This window comes from Acartia tonsa, chromosome 15 (genome assembly GCF_053477335.1).
Source record: "Acartia tonsa isolate MP-2025a chromosome 15, ASM5347733v1, whole genome shotgun sequence".
NCBI lineage: Eukaryota > Metazoa > Arthropoda > Copepoda > Calanoida > Acartiidae > Acartia > Acartia tonsa.
The window spans coordinates 26,203,100-26,217,157 of NC_137274.1; the positions used below are offsets into that span (position 1 = coordinate 26,203,100).

The 14,058-nt window shown below is 30.5% G+C and overlaps 2 protein-coding genes across 2 annotated transcripts in view; both read right to left on the reverse strand.

Moving 5' to 3' along the window:
- The window catches only part of LOC145307040 (uncharacterized), a 33,774-nt gene that overhangs the window by 13,421 nt on the left and 6,295 nt on the right, over nucleotides 1-14,058 (reverse strand). The window contains exons 3-11 of the mRNA XM_080149379.1: nucleotides 13,661-13,981; nucleotides 9,760-9,950; nucleotides 9,397-9,439; nucleotides 9,112-9,143; nucleotides 8,710-8,851; nucleotides 7,582-7,632; nucleotides 5,777-5,868; nucleotides 3,041-3,133; nucleotides 657-749 (exon numbers count right to left, since the gene is read on the reverse strand). Coding sequence (XP_080005505.1) covers nucleotides 657-749; nucleotides 3,041-3,133; nucleotides 5,777-5,868; nucleotides 7,582-7,632; nucleotides 8,710-8,851; nucleotides 9,112-9,143; nucleotides 9,397-9,439; nucleotides 9,760-9,950; nucleotides 13,661-13,981 — 1,058 coding nt within the window. The remainder of the gene's footprint in view (nucleotides 1-656; nucleotides 750-3,040; nucleotides 3,134-5,776; nucleotides 5,869-7,581; nucleotides 7,633-8,709; nucleotides 8,852-9,111; nucleotides 9,144-9,396; nucleotides 9,440-9,759; nucleotides 9,951-13,660; nucleotides 13,982-14,058) is intronic.
- The window catches only part of LOC145306728 (uncharacterized), a 108,333-nt gene that overhangs the window by 5,340 nt on the left and 88,935 nt on the right, over nucleotides 1-14,058 (reverse strand). The window lies entirely within an intron of this gene.

Below are 14,058 nucleotides of genomic sequence, written 5' to 3' on the forward strand. Positions count from 1 at the left end.
TGCTAGTATTAAAATAAAACCCATGTTTGTTCCTCACTCCTCCCCCTTTAATCTCCTAATCCCCTTTGATTGATGTATGACATATTAACTCACATAACGAGCAATTAAAGAAAAAGCCTTTTAACGACAATTTTGAATCAAGATAACTTGCTTATTTTTAAAGATATTGATATGAAAAAGTTTTTTGTTTTATTCTTCAATGCGCACAGTATTGTAAGAGATTCCCTACTAAAAATTACTTTGCCATAGAGAAATAGAAAAACTAAATTCTGAAGAACCTAAAAAGCTCTCTGCATGTAGCAAAAAAAGAAATATGTAAAAAATCTAAAATGGGGACATTGATTTAACCTTTTATTTCTTTGATATTGTAATTTACAACCGATATGTTGCAAAATAAATGTGTTATTTGATTATAATTGTTATCATAGATTTATCATCAGGCATTTTTACCCTACATGTACCTATCAGCACAGCCGCATTTTTAGAGATATCAAAAAAAAACCTAAGTAAATGTTATGTACATTTTTACACAGAATATGGACCTATAATTATTTTTTTCATGCTCCTTCTGGGTGATTCCCAAAACTGGAAAACGCAGTGTATGTGTGTGCTTTAAAACTAACACAAATAAAATATTTTTATAAAAATAGTCATACCTCCACATTGACTTTGTCCAAAATCACCACCAGCCTGTTTAATTTTCAACACAAAATGAGGATCACCACCAGCCTTTACAAGAGGTGTTCTTCCTGATTATAAACATTTTATTTTAATAATGAATCTTGTGATTTTTACCAAATTTAAAATGTATATAAAATCATTTATCACATTTAATGTGAGAATGTTGCTATTATCATATTCAAAATAAATGCTGTAATAAGCTTTAAAATATTTAAACACTAGTCTCTCATTGGACGCAAAATGACGTCCAATAAAAAAAAGGAATAAAAATATTGAAAAGAAAATTATTTTATTTCAAAATTAATTCTTGGCATTTTGGAATAAAAAATATAGGGGAAAGAAAATTATTTATTTCAAATTTATTTCTGGTCTTGAAATAATATTCATTATTTTATTTTAATTCGAGTGTCAACCAATAAGAAATAGGCATGCTGTTTTAAAAGTTTGGAATAGAAATTATTATTTTTTGTCAATTCCTTTTTTCAGAGTATAAAATGAGAATAAATTTTCCAACATCATTATTGATTTCTAACTTAACATTTCATACAGTGGGTAATATTTATTTCAACATTTTTTGTCATTCAAAATCAAGTGTCACAAAAATAATAATATTTAACATAAAAAAGAAATTTTTAAAATAATTTTGTTTTCTTTATTTGTTGAAGATTTAAGCCCAAGCTTTTTCTGAGGGGGGAGACCCCCCTCAACCCCCCCTCTCCTGAGGGGAGAAGCCCCCCTCGACCCCACCCCTGACGCTCTCTTCTTTAAATTTCTTTCATTATTTCTGTAATTTATTCTTACTATCTTATAAATTTCAAAACATGAGATAAAAAGGAAATAATTTGCTGTACATTATAAAAAAATTTAAAAATTGTAAAAAAAATTCCAACATGATTTTTAATTTTAAATACAAGAATATTTTTTCCTATATGATATGTTAAATTTAAATACAGGAATAATTTTGTACTGTGGAATTGAAGAAATAAATGCTGTACATTAGAGTGGCTTGATTTTCAATGATTTTCTAATTTTAAATGTGCTACATACACTTTCTGTCTGAACATCATATAAGAGACCAAAAAATGAAAAGAAAATATTTTGAATAATGGGGAGGCTCGCTGATGCATGTAAACTTTTAGAAAGACACTTTATGCACCTTCCCAATTTTGTCTTGAAAAGTAGAATAAGAATAAAAAATTTGTTTTTAAAACTATTGATCCTAGCAAGAAAAATCCATAAATAAATTTAAAAACCAAGAGATTTTACATTTAATTTAAGATTTTTCATGCTTGGATGAATATTTTTTAAAACCAATTTGATATTCTTATATTAATCAACAAGACAAATTCAAAAAGATGCATAAAGCAATACTTTGAAAGAAAAAAAGTTGCACCTCCATAATAAACTTCTAAAATTTTTAATGCATGGAAACACCTTCCCCCCATTTCCCCTCAAGGACAAAATCAATTTTTTATATTTAGGTTTCTTATATAACGTTTAAACTGTAGATGTTGATTACAAATTCAATGTCCAAAATTGATCCACTCTACTGTACATTGTTATAATTTAATATTTGATGTGGGTATAAACATTAGACATAGATGGTCAATCTGACCCCATTTTTTTCTTTAAAAGAAACCTTTGTTCACTTTTTGTTGTATATGAAATACAGCCCTATAGGCAACATTATTTGCAACTAAATTTTGCAATGATATAATTTTTAGAAAGATAACTTTATTATAAGAAATTAAATTATTTATAACTAACTTATTATATGTTGTGTCATACGCTTCACATAATATGATGGAAGAAATATTTTCTTCAAATATTTCACCCAAGGAAAGCTTTAACCTAAGATATTCAACAATTTATAGCTGATACATAATGTAAACAAAATTCCCTTGTGCTGTCTCTAGGTTACTCTATTGTATAAATGAACGTTCAAAAGAGGAGGAGAGAGAGAAGGAAATAGACAGAAAAGTGAGGGAGGGGGGAGGGGGAAGAAATATAGAGAAAAATAGACAGAGATATTTATTGTTCACCCTTAGATGATGTAAATTTTTTGATAGACTTTTTTGAATTTACGAAAAAGATAGAGAATGAGACAAAACCAAGTATCATATTTTATTAATATTGCTTATACAAGAAAGGTCATTCAATATTATTTCACCAATATTAAGGTCAAGTGACAAAAATTTAAATTTCCACCTACTTCGCCCCCAGAGGGGGCAATAGTAGAAGGAAAATTCAAATTTTGATCACATGACCAAAATTGTTGAAATAATTTTAATATCCTTTCTAGCATTTACAATATTACGAAAATATGATAAATAACTATTATTGTATTAATAAGTTTCACCTTCTTCATCTTGTATGTTTATATCTTCTTTGTAAACCATTACCACAGTATCAAATAAGTTGATACATTGGGAAAGATACTTTACACAATCATCTGAAATATATTATAGAAAATTTTATAGTTTTTACATTTTAACCCTTACAGATAGAGGAGGGGGTGGGGGGGTAATATTGACCCCCCCCCTCTAGTCATTTTTTTTGTAGTTAAGATAGAGAGTTGTGACTTCATGACTTTTTAAGTTTAGTAATTATACGTTGGCAAGAGATGATTTTATTAGGATATCTGGTCTGTGTTGGCCTTGGTGTCTGGTCAAAGTCAGTTGGGTAGCACCAAAATTTTAAAAAAATTCTAAATAAATCTTAATTTATACATTATGACTTTTGTGAATAAGGTAGAAACCTAAAATTTTTTTTGGTGAATACTGAGATATCAATGATCTAATGAGAAAAGTGGTGTTATGACCGTTTGACCGCACCCTGACCAACTTTATGACCGATTTTTGTCCGCCTTTTCCTACAGACATATAGCATGAATATCGTGGCTTCTATTACAGCTAGAGACCTATAATTTTTTTTGGTAAATCCTTGAGCAACAATAAACAGATAAAATATTAAGGGGGGGGGAAGTTCTGACACATTTGCGTAAACGGTGAGTATAGGCTTTATCTTTGGACTGAGAGGATAGGTTATTAGGGATAAAATCATTCTTATATGATGAATTTCCCCCAGATTTAAGATTTTTTGGATAGGCCTCCAGGTTCCGGAGCTCCAGGCCTCCAGGTGGTCTCTGTACAGGTAAAAATGAAAAATAAAATTTTTTTTTTTTAAGTTACAGGTCAACTTATAAAACAAAATATGCATCTTTTTTAATATTATTCACATATTTGAACAAAAAATATGCTTATTTTGTTTTATAAGTTGATTTTTAACTTTAAAAAAAAATTTTTTTTTTTTCATTTTTACCTGTACAGAGACCACCTGGAGGCCTGGAGCTCCAGAACCTGGAGGCCTATCCAAAAAATCTTAAATCTGGGGGAAATTCATCATATAAGAATGATTTTATCCCTAATAACCTATCCTCTCAGTCCAAAGATAAAGGCTATACTCACCGTTTACGCAAATGTGTCAGAACTTCCCCCCCCCTTGGCGCCGCCAACCAACGTTTTACTGCCGTAACTGCCGAAAATGGCGGTTTCCGTAATTTGCCGTTTTTCGGCGATGATCTGAAAAAGTATTTTTTTTGTTACGAAAAATTAAAGTTTGCCCTAAAATTTGGTCATCTTAGCTGCAAAATTGGCTGCTCTACAGCTGTTCTAAAATTTAGCGGCTGGCGGCTAAAAAGCGGCTAAGGAGCAGCCTGACCGTTATGACTAGAAAAAGTAATTTTCTCTAAAAATACACATGAACCACTAGAAAAATTTTTTTACATCTCTATCTGTAACAGAAGCCGAGATAGAGGGGGGGGGTCAATATAACCCCCCCCCCCCAATCTATTAAGGTGGAAATTGGGGCCCGATCTGTAAGGGTTAAGCATGCTTAAATGTTGTAATCTGCATTATTTGGTTGGACAACCAACCTATATTTATTAGTGCATTTTTCCAGGTAGTAAGGGAGGCTACAATTAATCAAATAAAAGGGGCCGGTTGAATGTGATCATGAAAGATTTAGCAAGATTTTTGAGACTTTGGCTACTTTTGCATTTAATACTGAAATTGTTATGATCCTAGCAGACAAAAATCTATAAAAATAATAAACACAATTTCTAGCAGACAAAATTATTTATGTCTAATAAAATTATTACGGCTGGTTCTAAAAATATTTTTTCCAAGAAAATATCATTTTATGTATTGAAACTCTACTGTGATATTTATGTAATAAACAATCTAAGGACCCTAATGTGTTAACTTGAATCTAGGTGGCAGATAATACTATAGGGGAAGGGGGATGACAAATTTCTAAGGGCGATTTTTCTATTGATTAATTAAAGAAAGTTTTCTACATTGTGATGCACTGCTAACCTAATTTTATCCTGGATGAGTAAAAGGGGTTATAAAAGATACATGAAAATGGTATATACCGCTGATTTGTCAACTGAATGACATTAATAATTAGTTGAGGGTTTATTGTTTAATGATTGTTACTTAAAGTGAGGCTGCAAGAAATACACCGCTCTTACTTCTGTTAGAATTCAGTTAATCAAAAGGCTATATCTGCTCAAAAACCAATCACAGTTGTGATGGTTTTAGAGTTAATTCATGGGAGTGTTTTAAGCCATTTCCTGCATAGAATCTAAAAGCACATCTAATATTCTATAATACATAATAGAACAATATCTGTTCATCAGAAGCTTGGTATCTTGGTAACCACTGAGCTGAGTGGGTTCTACTCTACAGGGAATATACTTACTGGTCCTGTAGTGATTTTCAGCTATTTTCTTGTATACAAGAACAATTAATTACATCACTATGGGGCGAATTTGAGAAATTTTAGATAAATTTTTAGATAAAATCTCAAATACCTATTTCACAAAAGACTTTGGTGATCTTTAGAAGCTTGAGGTCAACCAATTTTATAAATGTACTTGTTATTGTACATGTTCAGGTTGACATGTGGAAAAAAAGGTAAAACTGGGCTTTAAGATCGATTCTATATTTATAGGAGTTGGACTTCCCATTAACTATGAGGGAAGCATCTAGGTAACAAATCCACAATGTAGCAAATCTAAATCAACTATTACCTCGATAAAAAGGATGCATACGATTACAATCTGTAATAGATCTGCATACATCAATTGTTGTATGAAAAGCTGTCAAAATTTTCACATCATTCCTAAATAATTTTATTATGGTTCAAAGTTTTTTATTGGCATTTTTCTAATTTAAAATTTATTTTCTGTGCAATAACTGCTTGCCTTATTTTATTATGTATAATTATTATGTAATATTTTCCCTGTAAAATGACTGTCATAGCTTAACTGACAAACAAATGGACTAAATAATGTTTAAATTGGATGTTCATTTTCAAAGTGATAGATTGAGTAGTTTTGCTAATAAAAAATATAAACTTGCCCTGTTTTTGTCCACATTTTGTGTTTTGGTCTGCATCTTGAAATAATTTTCTCTGCCCATTCAAATTTGTTATCTGGTTTCCTATAATCGGTGCTGGCACTGTTGATAATTTCATGGAGAGTAGATACAACTAATAATATGAGTATTTTTGTAGACGTAAAATGGAAAAGCTTTTTTGTAATGAAATTTTACATTTCCAAGCTTTATATTCGGCTAATGTTAGTTTACAAAGTCAAGATAGATTTATATTTTAAGATATCATACAGAGCAGCTAGTCAAATATATAAATCTTGGAATTCCCCTGTTTGCACAAATAAATTTTAAATCGTTACAAGGTGTTTTCCCTCAAATCTACAAGGTGTTTTAAAAAACTGCGTTTTCCAGATTTTGAAATGAACCAGAAGGAGCATGAAAAAAATAATTATAGCTCCATATTCTCTGTAAAAATGTACATACCATTTTTTTTTAGATATCTCCAAAAATGCGGCCGTAGTGAAAGGTAAATGTATGGTTAAAATGCCTGATCTTAAATCTGTGGCTTGGCTGTAGTACTCCAGCAAAGTGAAGCGTGACAGATTTAGAGATGTCAAAAACGTCAAAAATCATGTAAAATCATGAAAATTTCTTGTTCCTCAACGTTAGAGACCCATATGGAACTTAAAAACTCATTTTAGACTATAGACTATGGACTGAAAATCCAGGCTGAATCTTCATGCCATTTCTAAAAAGGTATAAAACATCGTTTTAGCCCAACTGTGGTCCAAATAAAGGCCTCCGTGTCAAAGGGTAGCTTGAAAGTTGGGTGAATTTTGATCCTGTGGTTACTCACGTTTCTAATGAAATGGGGCCTCCCGGCAGCCGATCTTCATTCAATGGACTTTTGGGCCTGGGGCTACTTTGAAGCATGCACCAATAGACGTGCCCATGCCACAAAGACCTCCCTCATTGCCACTATCAAGGAGAACTTTGTCAGCTTGGACAGGTAAATTTTGACCTGGGCCTGCCGGCAGTTGAGGAGGCGGGTAGAGGCGGTGATTGATGCTGGCAACGATTTTATTCAATAATCTAATAGTCATATACATATTTTGCTTCCCAGTTTTTGAAATTTAATAAAATCTTTAAAATTGACGATTTTATGTTCATTTGTTTGCAATTTAGAAAAAGTCTGGTTATATGTGGCGCACCCTGTATAATCATTGTTTTCATACTCCTACTGGTTGTTTCCCAAAACCGGAAAATGCAGGGTTTTTTTAAACACCTTGTAGTTTTCACCATAAATATAATATAAATTACAATAAACTATAAATGATATGGCAAAAAAATCCATTTAATAATTTTTAATTTTGCCTCATAAAATCTTTTAAAGCATGCAAACATTTTGTGTGGTAAATTTCTATTTTAATTTATATCATGGAATAATTTCCAAATGAAACATTCTGATAACACTTTATTTTTTTGCTGTAAATAAGAATACTTTCCTAGTGACTCTGGTTTGTTTTCCAAAAGATTACATACACTGTCATTTCTAAATAATAAATTAAATTTATATTTATATGTGTTTTTTGTGTATATCCCAGAAGATCCTGTAAATAGCCAGACTGACTTTAACCTAAATTTTTAAAAGTTAAGATATGTTCAAAGAAAAACATCTGGAACCCAAAACTTTGTTATTTTCTGTGAAAACAATGGGAGATTGGAGACCTCAGCTCAATAGCTCTCAGGGTGGGGCGCATATGTGTTTATGTTGGTTAAATTCAATAAAAGATGTTTAACTATAGTTTATCTTGCTAACCAAAATGAGGGACAAATATATATATATTTTTTTTATAAATAAAAATTCAGATGATTCAAGCAATTTAAAGTATGACAAATATGCAAAATAAAACATGTTTCTTGCTATTTTTTAGATATATTGCACTATTTAAACCTTAAATTCACATTAAAAATGGAGCCATCTTAATATTATAAAAATAAGATTTGCCTAAATTTTTATACTTTACTATACTTGTTGGATTAGAAAAAAAATATGGAAATGGTTTACACATGCAGGATGTACTGGGACCTTATGGTGAGTTCAGAACATGCTTTCCCTAAATTGAATTAGTACCTTCCCATAGTAGAAAATTTTTAAATTACTATTGGTGATCAAATTTTACTTTTATTTCTAGAGTATTTCACCTAACCTCCTTTATTGTGTTATTTTGTCTTTCATGGTCATTATGCAAATTCGTTGACATTACAGTTGAATTGACATATATTGGAGCTTTCTAACAAGGTCTCTAACATTTTTCTAGCTCTAATACTTTTTGAGATATCTTATTTCAAAGTATTGCTGTAAAATCATCTTTTACACAGCAAAAAGGTGAAACATAAAATTAAATATTTTAGAGAAAGCTATGATTATAAGAATTTTAAAATCAGACATCAAATATAAATGAAATGGACAAATAATAAACACAAAAAAATATTTTAAACAGAAATTATACAGAAAATTTTTTGGCAGCTCTAGTAATATAAGTTTTTTGTTGACAATTTCTCAAATATTGTGAATAATGCAGAAAATAATATAATAGTAATATAAGTTTTATGTTGAAATAATTACCTGGCAATTGATGCTTCTATGTTTTGAATTAATTTGGTAATTTCTGTTGTATTCATGTTTCCTTGGACAAATCCAGTTTCTTTATTAGTTGCTCGCAGAGACAGGATAAACACCAAAATTATGAAACCAAAAAGTAGAAGACCTGAATAATAATTTAGTTGTATACCAATATTCCAGATATGTGCTACCTTTGAGCAAGTTAAAACTACAGGCTGGAAAGCTATTGCAATATCTAGATGCGCCATATTACGCTAGAGTTGAATGGCAACCTAACACTTTAACAAATGCTGCTGATATAATATACAATCTTACTATTGATTGCTGGCATAAATTTATAATGAAATACTATTTCCATTATCACCAGGGCATTTTTCTCTATGATGTTAACAATTTCAATATTACCTGCAACAATGTCTGCTATTTTTACAAGAATTCTAAAATAAATAATTCTTTAAAGTTTAGACATAATATTTGATAATGATAACATATGTTCGCAAATAACTTCAACTTAGTTCAAATTGCAACATAATCTGGGTCAAACTGCTTGTATTGTTATGTTTTCTTCAATTAAACTTATAAAAACAGAATGTTTTTTTGTGTGCTCTGTGGGTAGTTTTTAAACAAAATAATCTCTTTTAAATATTGTTGTGATATAAAGTGTTAATGTGCGTTAAAACAAATATTTACCTTCTCAGATTTTTACAGTTTGTAGTATCACCAACATTTTCATCTAAACAAAGCAGTGAATATTATATGAATGTTTATATTTGAAGAAATAAGGGATTTTGGGAAGTCCTTATTTTTTTGGTTTATTTTAAGAAAAAAGAAAAAGAACAGAGGGGTAAAAAGTATCAACAACCTTTGTAAAGTCATGTAAGTATGGCTAATATATACTATAGTAGCAATGAAATGTTAGGACCATGTTTTCCCAGACCTTTAACCCATCATCCCCACCAATGAATAAATTGTCTTGAAAAAAATCTGGAATTTGTTTCTGTGGCCAACTATGCAGATGATTTTAATTAAAAGCAGCTTATTATCCTGACTTACCTGAAGTGTTTTCAACTGGTTCTTGTGGGGTGTTCTCATTTCTTTCAAGAACCAAGAAATTGATCCAACATGTCTTGAACATCCAGTATTGAATAAATTCAACACTTGATATCCCAAGACACGTGGCAATTGTCATCCATACAATCTTCTGAAGATAGAGTAACTTTCTGGCCCTCTCTGCACAGTTCCACCTATCAACAAAAAAATTCTAATTCAAAATTTAGGATATTAGAAAAGGTCAAATAAATCAAATGTATTTAATCAACTAATTGTCCAGTTAAATTTAGCTAATCTTTTATACATTTATATACTAGAAAAGTAAGTCTTTTTGCACGATATATAATTCCATCCTTAAAGGAACCATGCAAGAAATATACCACTTCAACTGCTGAAAGACTGCCATGAGTAGACCCAATACCCAAAATTTGAAGCCTACAGCTTCAAAAACAAAAAAGTTATAGACATTTTAAAATCACATTTTTAGTACTATTAAAATTTTGAAAGTTTTACATTGCTAATAATAGAATTTTCATTATAAAAATACGTCGCCTAGAAAGAAAATTATAAGCTTATTTTTGGCAGAAACTTAGCAAACCAGTAACTAATAACATTTATACAATAAAAACACTCTTCTTTATAGTCATAATCATTTTTAAAAATTCAGTTTATGTTGCGTTGTATTGATAGTACAGTAGCATGAGAATGCCAGCCTCTAGGATTTCCAGCCAATCAGAAGCCTGAGTCTACGCTAAGTCCGCTGAACAACCAATCACAGCTGAGCATCTGTATTACTTACATTAGTTTAATTTTTTCCCGCTATGATTTTACGCTTTCAAACGCAATTTAAACCAAATTTTTTATAGACATTTTGACTATAAAAAGGGGCGTTTTTATTGCAATAATGTTATCAGTTACTGGCAGTCTAAAATTCTGACAAAGATAAGCTTTTAATTTTGCTTCCAGACGACGTAATTTAATATTGAAATTTTCTTTTAGTACAATGAAAATCTTTCAAAATTTCCATTGTACTAAAAGAATCATTTTGAACTGGAGGCTTCAAATTTTGGGTATTGGGTCTACTCGTGGCAGGCTTTAAGCAGTTAAAGTGTGGTATTTCTCTCAGGGTTCCTTTAATTTAAAATTCTGCAATTAAGAGTAAAGTAATATAATGGTTAAAGTGATTGTGAATTTATTTTTTCAAAATGCATTTTTGTTTACCTTTTCTTATTTTTTAAGTAATTTTCATAGAAAAATGCCTTAATAGTTCAACTAAATTAGAAAAAAATCAGTTTAAAATGCTGAGATTATTACAACATAAAGTAAACATTAAAATTTGAGCAACAATTAAACTATTAGAAAATAAGCTATTTCTTTGCTCACAGATAAAAACAAAAAAATCAATACTTAGCAGGGATAAGGGATAGGAAACCTTGCCATTAATTAGGTCCCAGCCTAGATTCTAAAGGGATATTGCAACTATTACAAATTACTATCAAACTGGCGGACGCTCCCAAGTAGCTATCGCTCTAAACCAATAAGAATCGGCCTGTTTTTATCAACCAATCACCAATTGGCGGAAATTTTAGAAGCAGACAATTCTAGAAAAAATAATTATTTGTCTGCTACTAAAAAATAAATATAAATGGTGTTAGATCACATTAGCTTAATTATTAAACTTTAAAAAAGAGCCATATAGAAAAAACAAAAATAACAGGATTATTTTTTGGAAAGAAGGTAGCTATGAATTTTCATTTGGTAGTTTATAAATTAGATGTTGTATATGGCTTTCATTTCTCCCTGGAGCAAGGAGTTTTGCTTACTTCCGTTTGCCAGTATAGATCAACAAAATTTGAAAATCATGAAAATTCAAAATACCCCATCTAACTTTTTTGTTTTTATAGTAAAGTTGCTGATTTTTTTCGTGAAATCTAAAGTTTATTGACAAGTACATCTATTTGTGAATTCATTTTATTAAAATTATTTTTTTTTGTATGTTTTTTTTATCGTTTTTTTACGCCCTATATAAGCCCGGTTTGGCACAGGAGTCAGGAGTCTGAAATTTTTATCACCCGGTTTTACTAATAGATCTTTTTTGACAACAACAACAAAACCGGGTTTTTTTAACCGAAAACGGCGGCACCTATAGCTGAAACACTAAATTTGATATAAATCGCTTCGTATTTTATTTGTAGCTCTATAGATTACATGAGGTTGTGTAGTTTTCAATTTTGGATCGTATCAAAGTTCTAAAAAGTGTTCATCTCACTTTGGGCGTTCAAAAATTACATTTTTCAATTTTTGGTCAAAATAACCGGGTTTTTACTACAAAACCGGGTTTTAATGCCGGCGGAAACCGCCCAAAACAGGTCATAATGCCTGTTTGGTATTTATGGCCAGGCCGAACTGGTTTTTTTTGCAACTTTCCTGTGCACGCCACTAGAGCAAAACAAAAAAATTGGAATTCCGTTTTTACCATTATAAAGCTTCCCTGAGATTTTAAGCTCGATCGGCCCATAAAAGTGGCGCTTGGCACTAATGGGTTAATAAAAATGCAAATAATACAAACTAAAATCTGTCTGGGGGAAACCCAACGATAGCTTTCTGACAGTAAAAGATAAGTAAAGTAAAAGATAAAAAAATTTTGGGAGAGAAACAACTTCATTTTAACAAAAGCTATTAATATATAGGTTTAAAAAAAGTTATGTTTTTTACTTTAAACTAGCTACCTGAATTTGATTCTATACTTTATCTACACACACACACACAGCTTTTTCATTACTGTTTATAACGAACTACTGCGCCATCCCAAACTGGTTTATTAGGCCTAGGCTTGAAATAGGCCTGAAATAATATTTTCCTACGTTTCCCATCCCTTATCTCTGATACTTAGGAAATATTTTTGTAATAAATCTTTATTAATATTTGTCTTCGAACTTTCTTTAAAATGTCATGAAAAACTTTGGTTTATTTTATAAAATCATTAACATAATTTCGGTATGCTTGAGTCGGTATAAAGACAATAGAAAAATTGTTTAAATCCCTAGAAAGAATGATACTTAAGAACTGAATTGTTAAAATAGAATAAACAAATATTATTTGCTAGACATATCCAACAAAAAATTTAGCAGCCTGTAATATTTACATAAATATATTAATTTTTATTTTTTTTTATATATACCTCACATTATACGGACACACACACTACGTAGCCACACTAATACACACACACACACACACTCACTAAGCTATCAATGCAAGGTAGATAGTTATGGAAAGAGCGATCGAGAGAGGGAAAAAAAAGAGAGAGAGAGAAAGAGAGAGAGAGAGAGAGAGAGAGAGAGAGAGAGAGAGAGAGAGAGAGATAGAGAGAGAGAGAGAGAGAGGAGAGATAGATAGATAGATAGATAGAGAGAGAGAGAGAGAGAGAGAGAGAGGTAATTAAATCCCGTGACACTATTTTTATTTTTTTCATTTTTTATCATTAAAATGATTTTCATGTATGATACTTTTAAATGACATTTTAAAAAAACACACAATGTTTTATCTATTTTGAATGCAATTCTCTATAAAACACTGGAATTGTTCGTATTTAATGCGTTTATTATTCAGTTTTGATAAAAATGATACGCACGGTATTGAACTGTTCAGAAAATTTGAAAATTCTTTTTCATCTAATTAAATATTTGTAATTTTTTTAGGCAATATTTTAAAAGATTTATATTCAATTGTCAGTTATCTACCTATATATATAATGTTATTTGCAAACTCATGAACACTTTAAGTAATAAATTTTAACTCTATGAGGTCAGAATACACATTTTTGACATCATCTATGACTCATAATATAAGTCAACATACATGTACATGTAAGGCCATTTATAACAAAATTTTAGAAGCTTACCACAAATCAGGTTCAACAAAAGGAAAAACTTCTTGCCAATTCAGGATTTGCAGGACTACAACTACTATGATGAGAATGAAAACAAAAAATTTGTTGTACATTCTGGACAGGATGATGTTGTTAGGATCTTCAGCCAACTTGAATGAAGGAACAGGCATGAAAACAGTTGATCGGTCAGAAAGAGAAGTTTGGTGTATAGAGTGTTTGCATCGCGCCAGTATAGGAATGGTGAACACAAAGAAGCATATACAGATTGTTGAAATCAAAACACCATACTTCCAACTGAGAGTAACAACTGTGATGCTGATCAACGTAGCCAATCTTGATTAAAAACAAGATATATAAACCTTTTGTAATTTCTCCCATATCAATTTCCAATAAATATTTAAAAATGATTT